General features: G+C 49.2%; 1 protein-coding gene across 3 annotated transcripts in view; it reads left to right on the top strand.

Annotated features, from left to right (window-relative positions):
- ARSG (arylsulfatase G) overlaps positions 1-27,010 on the top strand; it is a 101,926-nt gene that overhangs the window by 30,061 nt on the left and 44,855 nt on the right. For 2 of the 3 annotated variants that reach the window (XR_015769312.1, XM_028112882.2), the window contains exon 2: positions 7,426-8,142. Coding sequence is in view for 2 of the 3 variants with exons in the window: in XM_028112882.2 (XP_027968683.2) it covers positions 7,925-8,142 (218 nt within the window). In the remaining variant the exon portion in view is untranslated. Of the gene's footprint in view, positions 1-3,190; positions 3,281-7,425; positions 8,143-27,010 lie in introns of all 3 variants that reach the window. The other variant, XM_028112883.2, reaches the window with a different exon arrangement.

Below are 27,010 nucleotides of genomic sequence, written 5' to 3'. Positions count from 1 at the left end.
CACACTCCCCAGATCAATTTCCTAAAAGGCACATTTGCCAAGTAACCGCTTCACAGGACTGAGCATTATCCCCCCTGTAACCCCCCAGGTTTTGGTCTTTCCCCCGACTTCCTATGCCCCGCACCTCAGCCTCAGAGGTTTTCTGTTAGAGCTAAGCTGGAATCTGTTAGTTGGCACGGGCTGCCATCACAAAACACCACAGACTAGGGTGCTCACACAACAGAACTGTATTTGTCACAGTTCTGGAGGCTGGGAAGTCTTAGATCAAGGTGCCGGCCAATTTGGTGCCTGGTGAGGGCTCTCTTCCTGAGTTGCAGAAGGCCACCTTCTTGCTGTGTCTTCACCTGCCAGAGAAAAAGACCCAGCTGTCTGTTCTGTCCCTCCTCCTCCTCTTCTTCTTTTTGAGACTTTATTTATTTATTTGACAGAGAGAGCAAGAGAGCACAGGCAAGGGGAGTGGCAGAAGGAGAGGGAGAAGCAGGCTCTCTGCTGAGCAGGGAGCCTGATGTGGGGCTTGATCCCAGGACATCGGGATCATGACCTGATCTGAAGGCAGACGCTTAATTTACTGAGCCACCAAGGTGCCCCTCTCCGGTCTCTTCTTATAAGGGCATCAGTCCCATCAGGAGGGTCCTACCCTCATGACCTCATCCAACCCCAATCCCCTCCCAAAGACCCCATCTCAATACCATCACACAGGGGGTGAGGGCTTCAACATACAAATTTTGGGAAGACATGAATATTCCACTCATCACAGAATCTCATGTATTTCATTGTAGAGGTGGGACAAATCCTGGGGCAGGAGACATCTGCAAAAATAGAAAAGATAGCACGTGACATTTAGTAGAAACTTTCCAATTCTCATACAAAACCGGCACAGGGGAAAATGAAAGTTTGACACACAAACCACTGATCGATCTTAACATGACAGGGAGAAGGATAAGAGGTAGGAGGTGGGCCTGCTAAAAAAAAGGTCAGACCTGAATCCGATCTCACCAGGAGATCTACAAGTCAGTGAAGAGAGAAATGGGGGCTCCGGGGACATTTTAAATCACACCATGGGGTACAATCGGTCCAAAATGAGAAATTTCACAGGACAAACAACTGAATTTATTTACAAATAAATTGCAGGGAAGAGAGAGGAGGAACTTATCAAAGAAAAGAGAAGAGACACATGAACCAAATGCAATGTGTAGTGGGCTTTGTGTAGATCCTGGATTAGAGTCTTAAAAAAATTGTAAAAATGTTTACAATAAAAAAATAAATAAAGTAAGGGCACCTGGGTGGCTCAGTCATTAAGTGTCTCAGGGTCCTGGAATCGAGCCCCGAATCAGACTCCTTGCTCCGCGGGAAGCCTGCTTCTCCCTCTCCCACTCCCCCTGCTTGTGTTCCCTCTCTCGCTGTGTCTCTCTCTGTCAAACGAATAAATAAAATCTTTAAAATAAATAAATAAATAAATAAAATAAAACATTGGTGAGACAGCAGAATATAAACACTGATTTAAACACTGCTTGGAGTGTTGACAATACTAACACGTTGTTTATTTTGAAAAGTGGCTATGAATAGGGTTGCAGTCATATTTTAAAAGAATTCTTAGCTTTCAGGGAAACATATAGAAATAATGTCAGATGAAATTACATGATACCTGAGGTTTGTTTCAAAATAATCCAGGGTAAGTGGAGGACGAGAGAAAGACACGTGGAAGAGGGGACAGATGAAATTGGGCTGGCCATGTGCTGATAGCTGTTGAATCGAGGTGCTGGGTCGGGACGCACGAGTTTCTCAACTTTTGTATGTTTGACAACTTCTGTAAAATTTACTTATTATAAATGATAAGTAAATATGCTTTGTAAAAAGTCCTTAAAAAGTTAGCAAACAGGGAGTGGATTTCAGGTAATTGACCTTGAGTCCTTTCTGTCTTACCACATTTCTTGTGACATTTCTTCTCAGGTGGAGGATAGAATTTTAGGGAAAGGATGTCATTCGGAGGGCCATCTACTTTCTCTCTTCTTCTGACATGTGTTCAGGGACCCAGATATAATTTCTGCAGGGCTGCTGAGTTTTCAGAGGCATGGCATGATGCCACTTCTGCTGTCCCAAATTGGCTCCTGCCACATAGCTTCCTTCTGTGACAGTTCCAACAGGTGGTTCTAGCTAACTCTATGCAGGATGTCATATGCCCCATGTGGATGAGCTTCCTGGAATTGTTGGGTTCACAGAAGGAAGATTCCCTACAAGAGGGTCTGGCTTGCTCCCGTTATAAGATAAATAAGTGTTGGGGTCATAACGTACCACAACATGATGACTATAGTTAACACTGCTATACAGTCTATTTGAAAGTTGCTAAGACAGTAGATCCTAAAAGTTCTCACCATGAGGAAAAACCATTTCTCTCTCTCTTTTTTCTTGTATCTATAGGAAATGATGGATTTTTTTAAAAAGATTTTATTTATTTACTTGAGAGAGATAGCGAGAGAGAACATGAGTGGAGGATGAGGAGAGGGAGAAGCAGGCTCCCCACTGAGCAGGGAGCACGACACGGGGCTCGATCCCAGGGCCCTGGGGTTATGACCTGAGCCAGAGGCAGACGCTTCACCGACTGAGCCACCCAGTGCTCCAGGAAATGGTGGATGTTAACTAAACTTATTTCGGTGATCATTTCACAATATAAATAAGTCACATCATTTTGTTGTAATACCTTAAAAAGTTATACAGTGCTGTATGTCAATTACATGTCAATAAAACTGAAAGAAAAAGAAACAGGGCGCCTGGGTGGCTCAGTTGGTTGGGCGACTGCCTTCCGCTCGGGTCATGGTCCTGGAGTCCCGGGATGGAGTCCTGCATCGGGCTCCCTGCTCGGCAGGGGGTCTGCTTCTCCCTCTGACCCTCTCCCCTCTCATGCTCTCTACCTCATTCTCTCTCTCAAATAAATAAATAAAATCTTTAAAAAAAAAAAGAAAAAGAGAAAAAGAAATTGCCTTTGCCTCTTCTGTTGAGCTAAGACCGAGACCCCCAGTGACACTCTAAGAAAGCAATCTTTCTGAGTTGGGGCCGTCCCGAACTGACATGTTAGGTAGGATCTCAGGGCAAAGGAAGGGACCGCGAGGATGTTTGTTTGTTTGTTTTTTCCACGAGGATCTTTATTACACATAGACATTAAATAACCTGAAAAATTGTCTTGGTTCCCAAGGTAACTGGATTTTTCCTCACCACTTGGACCTGGATTTGGGTGAGGCAAAATTCCAGGAGGTGCTCGCTGTTAAGAGTCCTGAGAGCACAGGTGGGTACCGAGATGGAGCGCCGCCTCCTTAAATTTGGCACCCCGGGCACTGGGCCTGCCCCCACCCCCAGCATTGCCTCTCACCTGGGCTCACCTGGGCTCACCTGGGCTCGCCTGGGCTGGTGCAGCTGACTCCTGATTCTCATCTTCCCTTCCCTGCCACCCCGTTGTTTATTCCCGGCAGAGCAGGGGCTGAATTCTCCGATATGTAGGTCAGAACTCCCTCTCCCTCCTGCACTGTTTGCTGCTCCTCACATGCACCAGCCCTTTGCCTTACTGGTCTCCCTGCCTGGCATTCCTCTCTGAATGCTGCACTGCTTCCTCCTTTACCCCCTGCAGAGCCTTCTGGAAGGTTCCCCTTCTCCATGAGGCTGTCGCCTGACCTCCTTCACTGTGCACCTCGTGAGCTGCTTCCTGCCTTGAGTTTTTCTCCCCCCGCACGGACGTTTTACTCATTTCATTTCTCCACCCCCCTCCCCCGCCCACCTCCATCCCCCTCGAGAAAGGAAGCGGCAGGAGGGCAGGGGTTTTGTGTTTCTTTCACTGCTCTACGCACAGCGCCTAGACTGAGACCGGTCGCTCAGTGCACGTTTGCTGGAGGGATGACAAGGCATGGGGAGGGGTGGGTGGGGATTGGTGCAGACTACGTGCGGGCAGCTGGGACCCCAGGCGCCTCCTGGCCACCCCCCCACCCCCCACCCCCGCCACCTGCACATCACACTCTCCCTGTGCCTCTTTTTTGGCCTCGGCTCCTCAGAAGCTTTGTCTCTGGAAAACCAACAGAGCCCTCTGCCAGAAATTCTGCCCAAACTTCTTGTTATTTCAGCTGTTCTCAAGGCCCTCTAGCAGGCTGCTTGGCCGCAGGGAGGTCCTCAGGGAGCCAGGCCTGGGGTTCAGACACCGCAAGCCCCGTCTTCAGGTTGACTCATGCCATTCCATCCTCAGCCCTTCTGACCGACCGCTGCCTGCCCGGTCGTTCCGCGGCTCCTGAGCACCTTTCCCCAGAAGCGAGCCCGGAACCGAAAGAAAGGCCAACACTGAGCAGACTCAGAAGCCTTGTTTTCTAGCAGGGGTTGTAGAGAAGAAGACAGGTCATTGCTGAGCGGAGGGGCAACTCAAGTTCACTCTCGGGCTGCCCGAGGAGCATCGAGGCATGGCCAGGGGTTCATACTTGTGCTCAGCAGGGATCTATTCCAGTTTGTTCTGCTTGGATGGAGCCGATGGGTCTTCCTTGGGGGGTTGGTTGAGTACGGTGGTCAAGTTCCTTCCAGCCCAGTGGAGGGAGGAGGGGATGCTCTATTTGCCAAAGACTCCCCTTTCCTTCCTAGGCCCACAGACATGCTCCCTGTCTGTGTCCACCCTCCCTTCTGAGAGGGGCAGGGTGATGCATAAAGAAAGTTGGGAAGAGGACCTCGGATGAGGCACTGAGCACAAAGTTCTCAGCCTGCATCTTTTAAAAGCTTTCCCGCAGCTTCACTGAGGTCTGATCAACAAATAAAATGCGTATGTGTTTACTGCGTACAGTGTGGTGTTTTGGTGTACATAAATAGTTTGAAATGATGTCCACAGCCTCATTAGCACGTGCATCACCTCATGCCGTTACATATGTTTTAAATTTTTTGTGGTGAGGACATTTAACATCTACCATTCTCCCCTTTGCTTCTATGTGTTTGACTTTTTTTTTTTTTTAGATTTCACATATAAGTGAGATCATGCAGTATTTGTCTTTCTGTGTCTGGCTTATTTCACTCAGCATAACGTCTTCCAGGTTTATCGAGGTTCTCGCAAATGGCAACAACTTTCTTTTCCACGATTTCTTTTTCCAGGCTGAATACTATTCCATTGTGTATGTACTCTATATGCAGCACATTTTCTTTCTTCATTCACTCGTGGACACTGAGGTTGTTCCCATATTTTGGTGATTGTGAGTAATGCTGCAGTCAACACAGGGTGCCGATATCTCTTCATGATACTGATCTCATTTCTCTGCATAGATACCCAGAAATGTGATTGTTGGATCATATGGTCATTCTATTTTTAATTTTTTGAGGAACCACCATCCTGTTTTCTGTAATGTCAGCCTGGATCTTAATCAAAGTCCATGGCTTCAGATCCATTCTTTGAGTATCTGATTTTCGTTTTCACTGTAGTTAAAAAAAATAAATGGGAAAAGATTAAATATCTCCCTGGAGGTATGGGCATGAAGGATAATGCAATGGCGTACTGACTAAATTAGCTTATTTCCATTCACCGAAATTTTTAAGTATTAATGATTCTCTTTGAAAATCCTCAAAGGAATGTTTTATCATGGAACTGTTAAGAAAAACAATCTGTTTATTTATGTTCCCACCTTAATTTTAGCTTTTTCCTTAAGCGATTTTTTTTTTCCCCCGGAGTCCTTCGTGTTGGGTCATTCCAAAATGGATTACTGACGAAGAATGAGGCCACTCTAGAGTTCCAAGCTAAGTAGCTTTAAGAAGAAAAGCCTCCTATGATTGTTGCTCATGGTCAGAAGCCAGTAGAATGAGGCTGGGAATCAACCAGCAGGTCAACAAGTGTTTGTTGGGTGCCCTCCTTGTGCAAGGGCTCTTTCTTCTTCTAGAAAGGGAGAAGTCTTTGGGGCCTCAAGATCAACAAATACCGGTTGAATCTAATTGAGTTTGAAAGAATAAGTCTCCTCTTGGAAAACAGAAGAATTTGCATTTCTGAACAATTGATTCACTGGCCTCCAGATGACCATGACTGTTTACTTGAACTCCCTTTTATTTTGATTAAGTATGTATCTGCCCAACCTTTTGAGTTTATCTGGGTCTTGCAGAATTTACATACCTCCAACCACCCCCATCCACTTGCGTTGGCAGTTAGGCCGGCTGGCTGGTTCTCTCAGTTGTGCATTCCTTCCTCAAGGGAAGAGATACACAACTGCACATCACGTCTATCATAATCCCAGCCCCAGTAGCATCTTTATATATTACAAATTAGTTCCCCTCTAATCCTCTCAATGGTTTGGGTGTCCCAACAGTTTTTTCACTTGGTCCAGAATTTCAAGTCTGTGCCTCCTTACTAACCTTGTAAATTTAAGGCTTTCAAGTGAAGTAGGGATGATATGGTTTTATTCTATGGTTCCCATTTGCAACCTGCCATTGAAAACATAACCTTTGATTCCTGTTTTTCAAAATTTGACCTGATTTATGGCTTTCATGCTTGTCCACTGAAGTTGCATTATCTCCAGTAGGTTAAGCATCTCCAGTTTAGGTTCGTTTTCTTCTTGGACAAGAATCATGATGTTTTTATTTCTAAGCCTATTGGTACTCCAAGTGTGATTTAAGGTCTAGCGATATAGTCTTCACCTAGGAGTTTGTTAGAAATACCCCAGCCTTTCTTATGAATCTGCATTTGATAAGACCTGTAGCTGATCTGTAGGTATATCCAAGTGTAAGAAGCCTTGGTTGAGCCTGTCTTTAGATTTTAATAAAAATCACATTGTTGAGATGTAAAGGGACAATTTCCGTTAACATTTTTTGGAAAGGTGTTTCTGACATTTTATTGTGAAACATTTCAAACAGCAAAATCGAACGTTCTACCTCAAGTACCCGGATATTCTCCACCTAGATTATACCATTAATTTTCTTTATGTTTCTTTTTTTCTCAAATCATTTTCCAACAAGAATTTTATATAGAAATATGAGTTGACAGCATGACTGTTAGAAAGAATCATGTCTTGGTCACAAAGGTCTCACTCTTTCTTCTGGAATTCTCGGTGGGTTTGATAAGGTCACGGTTAGTTTGGGGATGTCAGGGAAGCGTGGTGGGGTGGGGGTGGGGAAGAACTGGGGTTTCACAGAGCTGGGTGCTGGCCCATGCCCCTTCCAGGACACCGGGCCTCAGTGTCCTCATCCCTGTAGCGAGTAAGTTGAGAGACCTCGTCCCTAATAGTGCTCCCAACCCCGTGATTATAGGTCCGTGGCAAACATTGTCATCATCACGATTCCTCAGGTGGAGAAACTGATGAACCAGCTACATATTCAAGTGAGAAGGAAAACATCTGTTGGCGTGGAAAAGAGATTATTTCCTAAGCTACTGAGGAAAACACAGCTGCACTGGCAGTTTTAACTCTGTTTTCTTGTCAATTTTTGTTCTTTCAGGAAACCTTACAGAAACACGAAGCCCTCAACCATCTGGAACTGAGAAACTCACTCGAGGCTGACTGCGGCTTCTAGAACGTCCAGGTGTTCTGCAGATGTGAGAATTTATCCTGCACTCACCAACTGGAGTCCTGAACAGATGCACGGCGCTGACATCCCTGAGCACAGAGGGATCCTTCGCTAAGTGGCCAGAGAGCTGTTGACACTGAGGGCTGATTGTCGCACACAGCCGGTCCTCCCTCGGAGCTGCAGAGGGGCAAACCACATTCGGGGTTGCAAGTTTCCTGACTCTCTCGAATGAGGATTCCAGGTGGGGGCCTCACTTCTGTAGCCCCACCATCCTTCTAGGGACCACTCCCAACAAGACCGCCACCACCGTATCTTCTTGCAAACTCCCTGCCCTGAAACGGAGCAGGAGAGAGCCCTCGGAAAAATCTTTAGCTGTGGCTCACAGTTACTCCAGACAGTGATTACCCTCCCCTCCCCTCCCCTCCCCACCATGGGCTGGCTTTTTCTAAAGGTTCTGCTTGTGGGTGTGACTTTTTTGGGAGGCCTGTATCCCCTTGTGGATTTTTCCTTCAGTGGGGAAACAAGAGGCCAGAAGCCAAATTTCGTGATCATTTTGGCAGATGACATGGGGTGGGGGGACCTGGGGGCGAACTGGGCAGAAACGAAGGACACTGTCAACCTTGATAAGATGGCTGCTGAAGGAATGAGGTGAGTCTTGAGGATGCTGAGCCAGCATCTTTTTGTATGCCTGACTCTCTGCGGGAGGGGACAGCGTAAGGCACTTAGAGAACAACTGATGGGTCCATGTCGACTTAGTTAATTGATTGACTAATTTGGCTTGAAGCCAGTACAGCATCTTGAAGAAATCCATCCATTCATCCATCTGATATGTTAGTGTGTGTGTGTGTGTGTGTGTGTGTGTGTGTGTGTGTGTGTGTGTGTGTGTTCGGAGCTGGGAATACGGAGGTGAACAAGTTACCTCTGGTACTTATCGTCTGGGGGAGGGGACAGGTTAAAAGGAAAGTAGGCATTACAACCGAGTACATGAGCCTGCATCCGGGACTTTTGGAGTCTGCAAGGGAGGCTGCAGAACCCAGACTGGGGGTTCAGGGGAGAAGGTGACCTTTGAAGAGTGACTGAGTCAGCAAGACACACAAAGGTAGGAGGACTTATCTGTGAGCAGACAGGACTTACTGGTCCAGGGAAGGGCACACATAACTCCAGGGGACCATAAAAGGGAAGGGCTTGTGCATTTGAACAGGCCTGGATGTTCATAAGCCCCTTTCCACTCAGAAAGAGACCACATATCAGAGAGTTCAGACAGAAGTCTGCATCTTGGGCCGAGAAGTATGCATCTTGGGCTGACGGCAGTCTGACTGGCTAGTTCAGCTCCCACCCGCACTGCGCTCAACTCCTCCGTCCAGCTCGGTGGGAACAGTTCCAGCTAGCTGGTTAGGACCCCACGTGAGGCCTTGCCACAGCATCTCAGCCACTTGTATCCAGGAGCCCGGAGCTTCCCCGGAGATGCAGACCCTCGGGGGTCCCTGCATCTGGCCTCCCCCGCTCTAGTCCATCCACCCCACCTCAGCCGAAGTGAACTTTTCTAGGAACACTCCTCTGCTTTCAATCCTTCAAAGGCATTTTGTGGCCCTAGGGATCCAGTCCGAACTCTGGAGAGCAGCTTACAAGACCAGCCCCTCCACCACCCTGGCTCTCTGCGCGGCCCCTCTGTTCACTCGGTGCCTCCCTGTGTCTGGGCCTCAGCTAGGTGACTCCATCTTCCTGGTGAGCTTTCTACTTCTTCTGCGTAGTTAGTTTCTACTCACAATCTGGGGCCCCCGTGCCCCCAGAGATCCTCGGGAAAGCTTTCTCGGATGCTGCCCGCTTCTCTGCCGGCTCCCTGTGGGGACTGTGTAACCGTATGACCACCTCTATCGGGTCGAATAGAGTGCTCCCCCTCAATTCATGCCCACCTGGAACCTCAGAATGTGACCTTATTTGGAAACAGGGACTTTGCAAATGTACTTAGTTATGGATCTTTTTTTTTTTTTAAGATTTTATTTATTTATTTATTTGAAAGAGAGAGAGACAGAGCACCAGCAAGGGGAGAGGGAGAAGCAGACTCCCCGCTGAGCAGGGAGCCGGACCAGGGGCTCGATCCCAGGACCCTGAGATCATGACCTGAGCCAAAGGCAGATGCTTAACCGACTGAGCCACCCAGGTGCCCCTTAGTTATGGATCTGACCTCCACTGAGGGTGGGTCATAAATCCAATGACTAGTGTCCTTCTAAGAAGAGGCGAGGACACAGAGAGACACCCAGGGGAGGTGATGGGAAGGCAGAGGCAGGGAATGCGGTGGTGTGTCCGCGAGCTGGGAATGCCAGGGATCGCTGACAAGCGCGAGAAACCAGGAAAGAGGCATGGGACAGATTCTCTCTCTGAGCCTCCAGAAGGAACCAACCCTCCTGACAGCTTGATTTCAGACTTCCAGCCCTCCTGCCCCATGAGAGAATTACATTTCTGTCATTTCCAGCCTCCCGTTTGTGCTCCTTTGTTGTGGCAGCCAAGGAAAATCACACACCTCCCTTTTAGCTCTGGCCTTCGGGAAGGAAAGTGCCTCGTCTGTTCTGCCCCTCTTGTGTTCCTAGCACAGAGCACAGCGCCTATTGCCCAGGAGGAAATTTATACATCATTGTTTTTCGGTGAATGGGCTTTAGGTCAAGATCCCTTGACATGTCACTCACTCCAAATTTTGCACGTTGGAATTTTTTTCTTTTTCTGGGAAGAGATTTAATCTATAGCATTTACTAGATCCTCAAAGGGAACTGGATTCCGAATACTTAACAACTTCTGCTTTTAGTGTCGAGTGGGTTTGTGGGGAAGTATCTGGCCCATTATTGAAACCGAGATTTCGGAGGCCTGGACCTTCCCCTTCTGAGCTGTCCCCACCGGCGCCCAGCTCATCCAGAGCAGAAACGGCACCTCAGGATCCAGACGCAAGCACCGTTTGGTGGGCTCTCCTCTTTTTTCCTCCCTTTGTGAAAATATTCTCTCCATCTGAGCCTTGTGACAGGGGCCAGGCGGCCGGCCCTCTGGCCCGATGTCTGTGTCCGAGGTGGTTTTTCTCTCTGTGCTTTGTTGACAGGAAAGCAGGCTTCCTGTGAGGCCACGGATTGATTCATCGCTGGCCTGGCCCCTGCCTACTCACGGCCGGTGGGGAACCATGACTTTCAGAGAAGAACTCCTATTGCCAAACAGGGTCCCCAAGTGACTTGATAAAGTGTCTTTCTTATTGTCTCTTTTCTATTAGGGTATTGTTTCCTCGGACTCCCACAACAAATTACTATAGACTGTGTGGCTTAAAGCAGCTCCTGTATATCCTCTCATGGGTCAGGAGGCTAGGAGTCCTGCATCAAGGTGTTGGCAGGGTTGGGTGTTTCTGGAAGCTCCGAAGAAGAATCGGTTCCATGCCCCTCTCCTGGCTTCTGGTGGCTGCAGGTGGTCCTTGGCTTCCTGGGCTTGTGGATGCATCACTCCGTTCTCTGCTCCCACTCTTCCGTGGGATTTGCCCTGCATGCACATGTCTAAATCCCCTTCTTCTTATAAGGCCGCCATCACTGGCTTTCGGGCCCATCCAAACCCAGTATGACCTCGTCTCTACCTGATTACATCCGCAAAGGCCCAGTTTCCAAATAAGGTCATATTCCCAGGTTCTGGGTTGACGTGAAATTGGGGGGGGGGATGCTAGTCAACCCAGAACAATGAGCTATACTGCATATATGTTTACCCCTGCTCCTCACATAATCTGTAGTGTAGCAGGGGCTTGATGAACGATTGTTGCTTTGAAGACTAAATATCCTGCTTAAGAAGTCATGCTCCGGAGTCAGGTGGCTCCGGTTCAAATCCTGGCCGTACTACTTTCCATCTGTGTGACTCTGGACAAATTACATATCCCTTGGAGCTTTGCTTTCCTTGTCTGTAAATGGGGACTTATGTAGCACCCGCCTCATAGGATATTGTGGGGATTAAATTAAGTAATCCATGCAGGCAGTTAGCACAGAGCCTGGCTCTCAACAGACACGGTTATATGTGAGCTATGGTTATTTTTGGTATCGGTGTTAGAAATAATATCCATTTGAATGGTGAGGAGTGCATCAGCTACTCTGCATAACGAAAAGTCTAAATGATACATTGTGGAAGGAGGAGTAGGTTCCAGAGACAAATCCCTGTTAATCTCTATGTGGACCGTCCACATTGAGCCAACATCTGTATTTGAATCAAACATGACAGTTGTGGTAATAGCTAACCTAAGCTGAGCACATGGGTGGTGCCAGGTTCTGGGCATCACCCCGGTTAATTCCAGCCACCACCCCATGTTTCTCTTCTTTCACAGGTGAGGCAGTCAAGGTCAAGCCACTTGCCCCAACTTGGCTGTCCTCTTGGGATCTGCTTGAGTCTGTTCCTTCTTAGACCAAGTCCCCAAGGCAACACTTAAATGTCTCCATAACGTTTCCCTGCCAGCACACAGCAGTAGTGTGGGTTTTTTTTTTTTTTTCCCTCACCACTTGGTTATGGTAGATGCTATTTGCCAAATTTGTCAACGGAATGGGCACCATTCACAACATAATCGTGATGTCATCATTGTTGCAGAACAAAAGGATTCCTTGGGGGAAGAAAGGCTGAGCTGGTAGTGCCCCAATTTTGGTTCCTTTACAGATTTCCTAACTTCCGTTTACATAGTGGTAAAGGAGGGGTTGTGGCCTGAAACCCCACAGTCTTGAGGGTTATGGTAGAGCTATGTCACTAAAAAGGCAGCTCAGGTCAAAGAGCGTCCTCATTGTTATCACATAGAGGGAAACTGAAGCCCAGAGAGGAGTGAAGTGTTTATAGTACTCTAGTCGCTTTCCAGCATGTGGGGGCAGATTATCTAGTTTGCAAATCGATTCCATTAAAAATAATGATAAACAATTTATTTGTGAAAAAAAAACGAAAGTCGCTGGAAAGCAGCGAAAGTCTCTTTAACGGAAGGCATTGCTGTTCAGGGCTCCCGAGCGTTTAGTGACAGCCCACCTGTGCACTTCGAGGCAGCTGGGCCCCTTGCACCTGTCAGTAGGTTCAGCAGACCACGCGCCTTTTGCCCTTGACCTGGTGGGCTGGGCGTTTTGTCACTGTCTGGTGCAAATCTGAGCTGAGTGGTGCTGTTGAACAATTGAAAGTTTAAAAACGGTAAGATAACCCAAGGAAAATCAAAATGCTGGGCATTCAGGTAAAAAGGCCACGGACTTAGTAATGAGCTAAAACTCAAAACATTTCAAGCAACTGGAAAAAGGGAACCCAAGGCAACTTGCATCACCATGTGGGCTAGAGGAGGGAATCGCTCACACTTTAAAAGAGAGAGGGGAAAAATAGTATTTCATTGGCATCTCTTCCAGCTCTTCTGGAAGAGAGTTAACTCTGAAAATAGTTGCATCACTTAAATCATTATGAGAACCCAGGGAATAACCCTGATAATACCACACTAGCTTGTCAGCCACACACCAGAGAGGGCCAGTATTGCTTTCAACTTGTGATGAACCAGCAACTACTTCTTGGCAATTCTGGGAGTGAGCGGTGACTCCTGGCTGGTGACTGGATTCTAGCAGCGGCTTAGGGTGTCCAAACTGGGGTTTGAGCACCTGAGTGGTCATGACCTGTAGTTCTCTTGGGGGAAGTGAGCCCAGCGAGCCAAGCCCAGATCCTGGCCGGTCACTTAGAGGGTCTCCCCGGCTGGCTCAGAGTGAGGTTGACCGAACACCGTAAGCACATTCACTTGTGCGGATCGACTTGGAAGTAGGTTACCTTTGCACCTTGATTTCCTTCCACCCGGCTTCAGCCCTTCTGGGCCCCCGGTCTAATCTGAATCAAATCAATGCCGCTGCTGAGTACAGGCTGTGACTTAGCCAGGAACCAAAGATCAGTATTCACCACTGGAAGGTCAGAGGCTTCCAGGGGCTTGAGTCTGTTTCTAGAAAGAGGGCCTCGGCAGGGGCGCCTGGGTGGCTCATTTGTTGAGCGTCTGCCTTCGGCTCAGGTCATGATCCCAGGGTCCTGGGATCGAGCCCCGCATCGGGCTCCCTGCTCCGCGGGGAGCCTGCTTCTCCCTCTCCCACTCCCCCTGCTTGTGTTCCCTCTCTCCTTGTCTCTCTCTCTCTCTCTCTCTCTCTGTCAAATAAATAAATAAAAATCTTAAAAAAAAAAAAACAACAGAAGGTCTCTGATATGGAAAACAACCTTAGTTTACAAAAAAAAAAGAAAGAAAGAGGGCCTCGGGGAAGGAATGAATTGATCTGTCAATTCAATCAAACACCTTGTGTGATTTCTGTTCTCAGCATTGGCTTTCTGCAAACACCCATCCATCCTGTTAGCTCTCAGAGTTTTCTCGGCTGTCCTGCTGCCTTCTGAAAGGTTTCGCAGCGATCCCAAGGAAGCTGGGAGCCAGGCGGGCACTCACAGTGGCAGGGGATTGTAATGAGGTCTTCCTGAGAGCTAGGGTAGAAGGAACGTTCCGAGTGAGACTTATATTCGTAAGAGAAAGATTCCGTCCCCACCACATAATCCCCTTCCAGCTTCATCTCTGTGCCTCCCCCTGCAGTGATTCAGACTGAGGGTTGAGGGAAAAGGCCTCTTACTCTGTGACCTCCACCGCTAACTTCGAGAAATTTGCTCAGCGTCACGGGACAGGTGAATTTACATCTTTGCCCTTGGGTAGTAGGTCCAACGGACATAAAATCATGCAATGCCCACCTACCAGCTGGGCCAAGGTGAAGCCTACACAAAAGGTTCTGCAGGGTTTAGTCTCGTGGTTCTGTTTAATTAGACGGGGACCTACAGGAACACAATCGTCCAGATAACAGCCAATCTTCGAGAAAAGGAACTGAAATATTAGCTGGTGAGGCCTTGGTACCAGCCTGCTTCACAACTGCAAGTTCAAAATTCCTGTCCAGCGGCTGTCATTCATTCTTCTCTCAAGTCTCCCAACTATAGGCATTTGGCAAGGAATCTCTGCTAAGAGCCCATCATAGGACAAATGCTAGAAGACCCCAGCCAGCTGTGCCCTAAGAGGCTTCCAGCCAGGTGGTGAAGAAGCCAAGAAAAGCAGCTTTTATTTGTATGTATTTATTTTTAAAGATTTATTTATTCATTTGAGAGAGTACAGAGAGAGGGGCAGAAGAAGAGAGAGAGAGAGAGAGAGAATCTCAAGCGGACGCCAAGCTGAGCGCGGAGCCTGACGTGGGGCTTGATCCTATGACCCCAAGATCACAACCCTGAGATCATGAGCTAAGCTGAAACTGAGATCAGTCACCCAACCGACTGTGCCACCCAGACACCCCAAGAAAAGCAGCCTTTAGTGTGCAGAATGGAAATGTGCTGTATGAGCAGGAAACCCTGTACCTCTTGCCCCTTGCCCCAGGGCTTTAATAACCTGGATTGGATGGAACTGAATTTGGATCCTCTGGGATAGAATGAGCATGTTATTTATACATTGGTCACAGTCAAGAACGAGAAAGGTCCATGCTGGGCTTCTTGCCTTTCGGATGATAGAACCCACCCAGAGCAGAAGCATGGTAAAGACAGTCCTGTGGGGCCGCAGGAAGAGAGAGACTGTTTCTCCAGAGGGAAGCCAAGAAGTACTGGATAAAGGACCTCACTGTTGAGACCCTAACAATGAGTAGGAATTAGCCAGATGAAGGGGGAGGAAAGCGTGTTGTAGGCAGAGGGAATAACAGGAGCAAAGACCCAGAAATGAAAGGTGCCCTTTCACCGGACACATATTCCTGGAGGCTCCCACAGGCACTGTCCTAGGTGCTGGGAATACACCCCTGATCCAAACAACGAGAAGCCCTTGCTCTCCCAGGGCAGCCATTCCAGGGGTTGAGTGTGGCTGGGACAGGGAATGTGAGGCTGGACCAATGGACGAGGCCCCTGGTGAAGGGTCTCATGTGCACGCTCAAGAGTGTTTGGACTTGGTCCTGGAGGCAGTGGGGGCCCTGAGGACTGAAGGCATTGGCCTGCATTTGAGATGGATCACTCCAGCTTACCAGGGGTGGCCCACACTGGCGGCTGCGAGGGCAGGGGTCAGATTGCAGGAATCTCCAGGATGGCATGGCTCAGGGTTGTGGCAGTGGGGAAGTGTCCAATCTAAGAGGCGCCGAGATGCCGGTGTGTGTGTGTGGGGGGGGGGCCGCACGTCTTGTCATGTGCCTTGTGTGTGTCCTTCCTTGAGCGCGAATGTACTCATATCCACAAGGAGAATGTTGGAAAGGGGGAAATTGCCAAGGATCATACCCAGCTCAGCTGCCAGGAATCTTTTTTTTGCATAGAACAAGAGTATGAGTGGATGGATGGATGGATGGATGGATGGATGGATGGATGGATGGATGATGAGTAAAACACACCAGGTTTACTCTTCGCTGCCACATTTGTGTGTAGTTTGCAAAGGGCCTGCGTATCGGTTACCTCAGTGACCCCACCTGACAACTTTCTGAGTGCCGACTTGGCGGTCTTCCCATTTAACAGAAGGCAACATGGAGGCCAAGCTGTGTTGGTGAGTCCTACTAGCGTGTTTCTCCAGTCCTCACCTCCCGCTCCCATCCCTCTACACACAAAGGCCACAGCAAATAATTTTTGAAACCTATTTCCGCCTCCAAGACTTTCTATTATGAATGGAACAAAGACAGCCCTTATTCCAGGTACACAGCAATTGAGAGAGTGACCACAGAAGAGCCTATCATCTATTTTAAATTCCTCATAAGTGAAGGCTGGACATGCTCAACTTCACAATGTTATGTCTCTCCAGGGCCTTCCGGGGCAGCGTTTCCAGCACCAAGGTTTTCTGATTCTAATACACATAATTTATGTGATGGCAAGTTGCTTTGGTTTCTGTCTGGCTGTGGCTTAATTTGCGTTGATTTTCCTCTGAACAGGCTGCTGTAATGTCTGGCTCTCTACTTCTAGCTTGCCTTTACAATGTATTTTCAGACTTTAATTAGGACCCCTGTTGGTGAACTGGCCTGAGCCTGCCCAGATAGATTTGGGAGAAAACAAAAGGAGCTTTCCAAATAGCAAGACCATTTTATCACTTATTAATTAGTCTCAGCCGAACAGAGACAGAGGCTGGGAGAGAGGAAAGGTGACGGGCAGGTCAGTTCACTGGGCCGCATGGGGTGTTTGTTGTGAGGGTTTTGTTGGGGGGCGGTGTGGTGAGGGTACAGTCAGGGCTCCCCAGAGACTTGGAAATAAGGGAGAGAAGATTGTTTCTGAGCATTAAGCTATGTGAACTTTCACACAGGTGGGGAAAGAAGTGAACCCTCAAGAGCATCAGCTTGAGCGATTTTGGGCAAAACAGACGAATGTATGTTTTCCAACCAAATGAGCTCTTCAAGTTTTGTTTCCTTGCCCACCAGATTTTGCTGGAGTGGCTCCATGTCACCAAGGCACACTGCTTGGAGCTGCTCTTGCAACTCCGACCCTGTCCTCACAGAACCCACAGTCTGGGGAGGAACTTGAAGTTCCACATGCCGTAGAAATGCATGAAAGCTGTTCCCACGAGGGAGGTGGTGTGTGTTCACGGAGAGCCTGTCCCCAGGATGGTCGTGAAAGACAGGCAAGCAGGGACAACATCTAGGCAATGCGTTTTGGGCTCTGCCCATGTGTACTGGTCCCCTGGGGCTACTATACAATAGAAGGGGTGGCTTAAACAATGGGAATTATTTTTCACTGTTCTGGAGGCTAGGAAGTCCAAGATCAGGTTGCTAGCGTGGTTGGGTTCTGCTGAGGACCCTCTTCCTGGCTGCAGATGGCCCCCTTCTCCCTGTGTGTCACATGGAGGGGGGAGAGAGAGATGTCTGGTCTCTTCCTCTTATATAAACACTAATCCTATCATAGGGACTCTACCCTTGTGAACACAACTAAAACCAATTACCTCTCAAAGCCCCCACCTGCAAATACCACCATATAGAGTTTAGGGCTTTCAGTTCCGAGTGCCAGGGAAGAAAATTGTGGTCAACAGCCTTTGTGCAGCCCAGACCCACTGACAATGCTTGGTCCACAGAGGACGTTATTTCCCTAAGTTTAGCAAACTCAAGGATTTTTCTGTGATCCATTAGAATTCTCTTAGCATTAATTAACTCCATGCTTACCAAGGCAAACTTTGGATTCTGATTTCCCCTGTAATTCATGCCCAGGAAGGAAACTTGTTGATCCCTCTGACACTGTGGTTCCTGCCCTCATCCCTGGAGCTAGTTTGGAGACAGGCATTCCGGTGTCTCTCTTAGGCTCACATGGTTTGTGTGGATGTGAGTCAGGCTCTTGGGGCTGACACCAGCAGAGGTGAGTCTCAGGACCTCCCTAGCCCAAGACTAGTCACCTATCTTAGGTAGTTTCCTCTGGATTTATCTTACCGACCTCTGGATTGGCCCAGTTCCGGCCAGCCTTCTCTCAGGTGTAAAGGGAGTAAAAAGAGCATGGGATTTTGGTTGGGCAGGCCTGGGTTCAAGTTCTAATTCTGTCGTTTCCCAAATATAGGGTTGTACGGTCTTGCCTACGGCACAGTGACTGGACAGAGTAAGGTGCATCTGCACCCATACCAGCTGCACGGTCTTGGGAAAGCTGCTTAAACTCTCTCTGCCTCACCTCCCTTATCTGTAAAATGGGAATCCTAGGCATTTGAAATCGTACATGCAATACGATCGGGGTGGTAGTCCCTTGATAAATGGCAGCTATTTTTATTATGATAAGACAAACATAAAGTTAATGCCTATTTATACTTTAGGTCTCAGCTTACGTGTAGCTTCTTTTGAGAAGTGCTTGTTTCCTCAACACGCATGTATGCACACCTTGCATGCTTCCAGAACACCCTGTGCTTACTGTTCTTGGAGCTCTCTCACACGCTGGGATTGTCCACCTCCCTTACTGAACTTCGGGCGACTTGAGGGCAGGGTTTGATGTTGTTCACTGTGACATTCTGGGCTCCTATCCTATAACAGCCGCAGAAGCAAAAAATGAAGATGTTGGCAGAGCCGTGTTTCCTCTAGGATATTTTCCTTCCTTGCCTCTTCCAGTTTCTGGTAGCCCCTGGCATTCCTCAGCTCATGGCGGTGTCCATCCCTTGCCTTTGTCATCGTGTGACCACCTTCCCTCTGTGCGTCTCTGTGTCTTCTTGTGGCGTGCTCCTCGCTGTCTCTCTCCTCTTCTTATCGGGGTACCAGTCCTAGGAGGTGAAGGACTCGCCCTAACCCAGCATGACCTCACCTTAACCGCTCACATCCCCAGTGACCCTATTTCCCAACAAGGTCACATTCTGAGGGACGGGGGTTAGAACTTCAACCTATCTTTTGGGGGGACACAGTTCCGCCCACGTCAGGTAGCAGGGACTCAGAAGGTTGAAGAGGTAGGTTGAGCCAGAGCCTGTTGGGTTATTGAGGCCACGCAGAAGGAAGTCACTGAAGACTTGGGGTCCAGGGTTAGCATGACCCACTACTGGTCTGCTTGCTAGCATGGGCTGGGGCGAGTGAGCCTGGCATCTTGGAGGGTCACTGAAGTGATCTGGGCGAGGGACAACAGCTATATACATCCTGGGTGGCATTGTTGGGAGTGGGAGGAGCTGAAGGAGGTGGGAAGTGGCAAAGAAGGACTTGAAGATGGTGTCTCAGTCCCAGCCAGGTTTACCGGGAGGAAGGTAGACACAGGGGTCTTAGAGGGAGGATGCTGAGCTTGGTGCTGTGCGCACTGAGGCCGGGGTGACGTGTGACATGCGTGTGGCAGGGACGGTGATGCCTGGGGAGTGTGAGCAGGAGCCAAGGGCCACACCTCCCCCGAGTCCCACCCATTGGTGCCCAGGGCAGTGCTCTCCTGCATACCTGGAATGTTCTCTCTTCCCCCATGTAGCGAGTCATGGCACCAATTACCTTGACTACCGTGAGTTTTTAAAAGCCTGCTCTCTACCTGGAGCTCTGCTAGGTGCTTTGTGCACATCATCCCACCGAATCCCTCAAATAAGCTGGTGAAGCAGGTGGTGTTACGCCCATTTTGCAGAGGAAGATACTGAGGCCAACATGAAGTTACCTGTCTAGTCTCACACTGGAGGGAGTGGAGGCTGGGATTTAACACACCCTCGTTTGTCCACGTTTACCCTTCCTATCACTCTGCCTCCCACAGTGCTTGCTTTGTATTTCTCTTATGGGGCTTTGTCTTTTAATCCACATGTCCTAACACTTCTACTAAAGTGTGAGCAGCCCACTGGAAAGGGCCGTGCGTTCCTCCCCATAGCTCCCCCAGCAAGCTCTGCTGCGGCTGGCTGATCTCCACTGAGGCTCCCCGGGGTTGGAGGTGACCAGCTGGGCGCCCGACCCCAAGGGCTATCTCCGCGTTGTGCTCTCAGAGGACTGCTTTTCCCTGGAATTGGGCAGAGCACACACCCGGCTGGGGTAAGACTGCCCTGGGCCTCCAGTTGCCTGGGGCCCCATCTGGCTGTTCCTGGGACTGAGAGGAACCCGATCTTGGAAAGCCTGTGGCCCATTTGGCCCTTTCTGTGGGCTCCAGTGCCCGAGCTGGGCAGCAATGATGGAGGGCCCGGTGGCCACCATAATGACTTGGGAATTACTTAGATTGTGGTGAGAACCCATGAGAGGGCTTCCGGCCAGAAATGAATGTTAGCTGAAAAGCAGTTTTTGAGATTACTTTGGCTGCCCCATGGCAAATGGGGGTGGGAGGGAGGGGGAGTTGGGAGCAGGAATGGAAGTGGGGAGCAGGGTGGCCACATACAGCTGGACAGACGGTGCACTGCTCAACTCCGGACAACAGCGTGAATGGCATCCCCTGGGGTTATACAACACGGCGGCCCTGGGGAGACTATAATATGGACTACGGTGGTAGTCTGGGTGCAAGATGATAGTAGCTTGGACGAGGATGTTAGCAGGTAGATGGAGAGAAATGGATAGATTCTGGATATTTGGAAGTGGAGTCTTCTCAGGAGCGTGCTAATAGTTTGGCTGTGGAGGGGGAGGGAAGAGAGGAATCAAGATGACTCCTTTGGACTGAGTAGCCGAGTGAGAGGCAGTACTATTTCCTGACATAGGGAAGACTGGAAGGGGAGGAGCGGGTGTGCAGAACCAGCTAAACTTGCAGAGACTGGCAGAGGACACAACACGTACCACATGGGAGCGACGTCTGGGGCCCAAGACTGGTGGGCCTTTATCTTCTTGCTCTGGGAAGCCCGGTGGGCCAAGGGACGACTGGGGTCCTAGACTGAACTGATGTGGCTGGGCAGGGCCGGCTCTATGGGCGTGTGCCCTGTGCAGGCAAACACGGCCCCGTGCTTTAGGAGGGCCCTGCCCTTGGTTTAAAGCTCCGTCATTGCCATCTTGAAGTGCTTAGTAAATTCTGAGCAAGGGCTCCCTTGTTTTCTTTTGCACAGGGTCCTGCAAATTGTGCAGCTGGTTCTGTTGTAGTAAATAGATGGCACCAACAAGCCTGGGCCGGCCTGCACAGAGCTTACAGAACGGATGAATCCAGGGTTAACAGAAGCTCACACCTGCTATGGATGTCAAGTGCCTGGGTTGTAGTAAGTGCTTGATACGCAGGAGCTGTGAGCGATAAGAATTATTACAAGGGACGGAGATTTAGAAGTGGGGCTGCGAGGGTCACGAGCTTCAATCTTGGGAGGAAGAGAACAGAAAAGGCCTGGCGGAGATGAGTGTCTGTCTTGGGAGCAACAGTGTGATCTGCAAGGTGGAACTTGGCTTGGAATTTGAGGAGTGGGAGTTGCTGGCTGCCTGCGCCATTCAGGACCCTTGGGGCCCCAGGATGTCTGGCAGGTAGGGGTGCTTTGGAGAAGCCCGTGCCTGGGAAATGGGCACATAGGGATTGGGGCAGGGAAAGCCGGAATGCGTCTTCCAGCCCCAGGGGACTGAGGGTCAGGAAGGAATGTTGTGTGGGAGGGTGGGAAGCCAGAGCCCCTGGGCTCCCTGAGGCCTGCAGAAAGGCCTCACTCAGCACCTGTGTAGCCATCTTCGGGGTGAGTTCTCTGGAGGGGAGGCTGTGGGGAACCCGCTGGTGTGGGCTGAGGATGTCTGGAGCCGAGGAAGCCCCGTGCAGAAGTCGTCTTTCTGGAAACATGAATTCCCAGAAGCATGGCTTGCTCAAGAGATGTCAAAGCTGGTGAGTGTGGTCTCTTGTTTTCAGGCAGGACTCCACGGAGGCCAGATGTTCAGGTGTCTGGTTTTTCTCTTAAAGGTTTTCAGGATTGGAGGATCCGGGGCCAAACCTGGACTGATCATATCAGGGTTTTGTCATGTTATTTCAAGGAGCTTTTCTGATGCCCAGTTAGCAATTCTCTCATTTCACAGCCAGCTGCATTTGGAGATGTGTGTGCCTGTGCACGCACGTGTGCATGTGTGTGTGGCCCACACCAGTCTTTGGGTGAAGCCTTGAAATTTCTTCTTGGGCCACCGCCCTGTTCTGCCTCCCTTCCCCTGAGTCTGAGGGACTGGGCACGTTTCTTCTCTGCTTAAAAACCTCGCTCTGTCTCTCGGGGTGGGTGTCCTCCGAAGTCAGGCCCGTGGAGTGGGCACTCCCAGCCCCTTCGCTTCGGCTTTCCAGACACGCTCTGGACTTCTTAATGGAGGCAGTGTGGTTACGTGGCACACACAGGGGATTTGGAATTGGATGGGCCTGAGTTTAAAGACTGCCCGTGGAAACCTAGCTGTGCCGTGTAAGGCTGGGGGCCGGCACGGAGCAGAGTGCCTGGGGAACAAGGCATTGTACCGTGTCCAGCCGTGGGTCCTGCTGCCTCAGTCTCCCCATCTATACCGGCAGTGCTTACAACAGCGCATCCTGGGGCTGCCGTGTTAAATGCGTTAACCCTCGTAAAGGGCCGTGCCCAAAGTTAGTGCTAAGTACGTGGGTGTAACCGTTCCTAGGAAAGTAGAAATGACCTGTAAGGCTTTTGTTCAGAAACTAGACTGTAAGGTCACTGAGGACGGGGACTGTTTCTGTCCTTCCTCAGCATCTGTCACAGATCTGCCCCTGCTTGCTGCTTTATCATTAGTTTGGGACTAAATTGAATGAAATGACAGATCACCACCTGGGTTATAAATGAGTATTTTCCCATCTGAAGAACTGCAGACCTGACACCTAGCTTCGTGGGTCTGTTCAGCCAGAATCTGGCATTTTCCTCTTTGTCTGTAAGATTTGGATTGTTTTTTTAATTGAAGTGAAATTCTCATGACATAAAATTAACCAGTTTATTTTTTTTAAAGATTTTATTTATTTATTTGAGAGAGAGAGAGAGAGAGAGAGAGAGAGAGAGAGAGCACAAGCCGGGGGAAGGGCAGAGAGAGAAGCAGACCCTCTGCTGAGCAGGGAGCCTGATCCATTGATGTGGGACCTTACCCCAGGACCCTGAGATCATGACCTGAGCCGAAGGCAAACGCTCAACCGACTGAGCCACCCAGGTGCCCCCCAATTAACCATTTTAAAGTGAACGACTTGAGCGCCTGGGTGGCTCAGTTGGTTAAGCAACTGCCTTCGGCTCAGGTCATGGTCCTGGAGTCCCGGGATCGAGTCCCGCATCGGGCTCCCTGCTCAGCAGGGAGTCTGCTTCTCCCTCTGACCCTCTCCCCTCTCATGCTCTCTCTCTATCTCATTCTCTCAAATAAATAAATAAAAATCTTTAAAAAAATAAAGTGAACGACTCAGTGGTATTTACAACTACTATCCCTATCCGGTTTCAAAATATTTTCATCATCCTAAAAGGAAACCCCATACCCACGAAGCCCCTCCTCCCTCCAGCCTCTGTTTTCCATCTCTGTGGATTTACTGACTTGGGGCATTTCATATAAAGGGAACTGTACAATATATGGCCTTTTGTGATGGGCTTCTTAAACTCATGTTTTCAGGGTTCGTCCATGTTGTAGCAGGTGTCATTGCTTCTTTGTTCCCTTTCGTGGATGAACAGTATCCCAGCGTGTGGATGGGCCACATTTTGTCTGTCCACCCGCCCGCAGATAGCCAACTGTGCCCCCTCCACCTTTCAGCCATGGGGCATAATGCAGCTGTGACTATGAACGTGGCAGTACATGTTTGAGTCCCTGATTCCACTTCTTGTGGGGCATCCGAGTCCTGGTGGTGGAATCGCTGGGTCACCTGGTCATTAGTTTGTAAGAGGTTAAAAGTTTTTCGTTATAAGCCCTAGGCTTGAGAGAGAAAGGGGCGCCTGGGTGGCTCAGTTCGTTAAGCATCTGTCTTCGGCTCAGGTCATGATCCTGGGGCCCTGGGATCGAGCCCCGCGTCGGGCTCCCTGCTCAGCGGAGAGTCTGCTTCTCCCTCTCCCACTCCCCCTGCTTGTGTGCTCTCTCTCTCTCTCTCTCTCTCTCTCTGACAAACAAATAAATAAAATCTTTAAAAGAGAGAGAGAGAGAGAAAGGGAAAGGAACAAGAGAGGAGGAAACCACTGTGTTGCTGACCCGCGTTGCAGTCCTGACTGCCCTCCAGGGCCATCACCCCTGCAAATGCCAAGGTCAGTGTGAAGGGCAGGGTGTTCAGGGCCCTCCCTGTCCACTGTGAGCAGGCTGCGGGGAGCTCCCCAGGGCGTCTTGGAGGGGTGTGGAAACATTACAGACTCCTGGGGCTTTCTTTAGTCCAGTTGGACCTGGCAGCCAGCAGGAGAGAGGCTGCTGGTGGAGTCCCTTTTAAACACGTCTTCTGCAAGAATTGTGTGCTCAGAGAAGCAGGGATTTGTATGCATTTCCCCCTTTTCTTGCCCCAGGCTGGCCTCTGGGAGAACACAGAAAACAAGGAAATGTCCCCAGGCTGCCCTAAGCCCGCGCCCCCCCCCGCCCCCCCCCCCCCCCCCCCCCCCGCCAGGAAGCACGGCCCTGGGTGGACTCCCCTGGGCAAGTGGCCAGTCTTGGTCTAGAGCTGCTTTCAGTTGGTTTGGGGGCCATCACCGTCCAGGTGTGGGGTTATGGTGGAGACCTGAGGCCCTAATGTAGGGGGCAGGTGGTGAGCCAGGCTCTGCGGTGTGTGGGAAGGGAGTGTCTAAACAGGCACTTCTCTCTGTGACCTCATCCCGTTGCTTTCCCGTGGGTCCCCTGATGTCCTATCTCTTCACATTGTAACGCTTCACAGCGTGATGCTTATGCTTGCAACCTCCGTGCCTGCACGTTAGCTTTACAACTTTTGGTGAATGTGCTCAGCGAGCCCCCCTGCCCCCCATCACACTTCCCAATGATGCTTATTTTGAGGTTTGGTTACATTTTCAATGAAGTTGCTGGGAAGGAAAGACCCCTCCCCCTCCCCCCATCCTCTCCTCTCCCTTCCCCCTGTATTTATAGAGTCCTGTTTTAGGAGCTGGAGATAAGCAGCGAGCAGCAAGCAATGAGCAACGTAGGCCAAGCCCTCTTCCCCCTCACAGGGAGCTTGCATGGATGGAGGATGGCCCAGAATGAAAGGACACAAAGACATACCAGATAATTGGAGTTGGGGTCAGTGCTACCAAGTATGCCCCGGGGGTGCCTGATTAGAGGACAGAAGTGGCCCCCTTGCAGGAAAACCGAGGCGGGGAGGAAAGCCCATGCGAAGATCGGGGAGAGTGTGCCAGGGGGAGGCTGACCTTGGGAAGGAGCGGGCATTTTGCAGACCTGGACGAAGACTGTGTGCTGGTGCGCACGGCGGGGAGGGAAGGAGAAGCCCAAAAGGTGGGCCATGAGGGAGCGGAGCAGGCAATCATTTCATTCATTAAGCAGTGGTCAGAGGGGGCACTTTAAGGCCTGCCCTCGGCTGCTGGGTGAGGATGGGTCAGATGCGGAGAGGAGGGGCGAGCCACCAAGCCCTGCTTGGCTCTGCTGACCTGGCATCTGTGGGCCAGGCCCTTACCCCACCGGACCTTGGGCTTCGCTCTGCCCAGGGTGGCGGCTTAGCAGGGGGACCCGGCTCCAGGCACCCTGGACACGCGTGGTTCCGACACGCCGAGCTGTACTTTAAGCTGCCCCTCCCTACCTTCCCTACCCTCCCGCTCAGGCCGGCCACCCATCCTGCCACTGCCCTGCTCATTCTAGACTCCGGGTTGTCATCCTTTTGAAACTTATAATATTAAACATTAATTATTAACCTTTAATATTAAAAAATCTCAAACATAAAAGAAAGTGAAAAGAATAGTCAAACACCAATATACTCCACCATTGTTAACATTTTGCCATTTTTGTTTGTACTATCTGTAAATAAGGTGGTGGTGTTTTTCCTGAGTCATTTGAAGAGTGCAGACATGCTCTTTTATTATAAACACCATAGCATGTATCTCTTGAGAATAAAACCGTTCTTAATGTAATAACTTCCTTAATGTAATAACAAAATATTCCTAATGTAATAAGAATGTGGTATACATAGACAACAGAAGATTATTCATCTGTAAAAAAGAAGGAAATCCTGCCATGTGTGACAACATGGCTGTGGACAGTATACTAGGTAAAGGGAATCAGATAGACAAAGACAAGTATTATATGATCTCATGTAAATGTGGAATCTAAAAAAACCAAACTCACAGATGCAGAGAATGATTGGCGGTTGCCAGGGGTGGGGGTGGGGTGCGGGGGGGAAATGAATGAAGGGGGTCAAAAGGTACAAACTCCTCATCATGAGATAAGTAGTCTCTATGCATGTGATACACAGCATGGTGACTAGTTAACCATACTGTATTGTATGTTTGGAAGTCCCCAAGAGAGGAGATCTTAAAATCCTCATCACAAGAAAGAAAAATCATAGTTATGGGAAGTGATAGACATTCATCAAACTTATTGTGGTGATCATTTCCCAATATATACGTGTATCAGATCATTATGTTGTATACCTTCAGTGAATACAATGTATATGCCAATACAACTGGAAGAAAAAGAAAAGAACAAAAACATTCTTCTACATGGCCATAATCAAGAAAATGGACAATGATCACCCAATGTCATCTTATATCCAGTCCATATTAAATTTCCCTAATTAGCCCCCAATTGTGCTGTTAGCATGTTCGAACTGGGATTCAGTCAAGGATCATGTATTACATTTGGTTTGTCTCTTTAGTAGAGAATATCCCCCCTCCATCCCATTTTTCCCTCGGATATTGACTTTTTGAAGAACTACACCAGTTGTCATAGGATGTGTAGAATGGTTTGTTAGATTATTTCCTTGTGGTGTCATTTAATTTGTTCTTCTATTAGCTACATTTCCTATAACCTGGAAATTAGGTCCAGAGGTCTGATTAGATTCAGGTTAAATGTTCTTGCCAAGAATCCTCGATGAGATCAACTTCGTATCATACTATCAGGAGACACACAAGGTCGGTTGCCCCATTTATGTTAGTGACATGAAGTTTAATCACATTCCTGATGGCAGGAAAATGGCTAGACTTCTTTTATATTTCTCCACAGTGTCCAGAAAAAAAGATTGAGCATCCAGTCATGTGTAATATATATAGCTGGTTCTTGTTACTGGCAGTAGTTACTCTATAAAGTCACGGAGAACACTGAATTAAGGAATACTGAACCCTTGT

Source organism: Eumetopias jubatus, unplaced genomic scaffold (genome assembly GCF_037043125.1).
Source record: "Eumetopias jubatus isolate StellerSeaLion01/CBP00866 unplaced genomic scaffold, mEumJub1_p1.0 scaffold_10, whole genome shotgun sequence".
Classification (NCBI taxonomy): Eukaryota; Metazoa; Chordata; class Mammalia; order Carnivora; family Otariidae; genus Eumetopias; species Eumetopias jubatus.
This window is presented reverse-complemented; position numbering and strand designations above follow the sequence as displayed.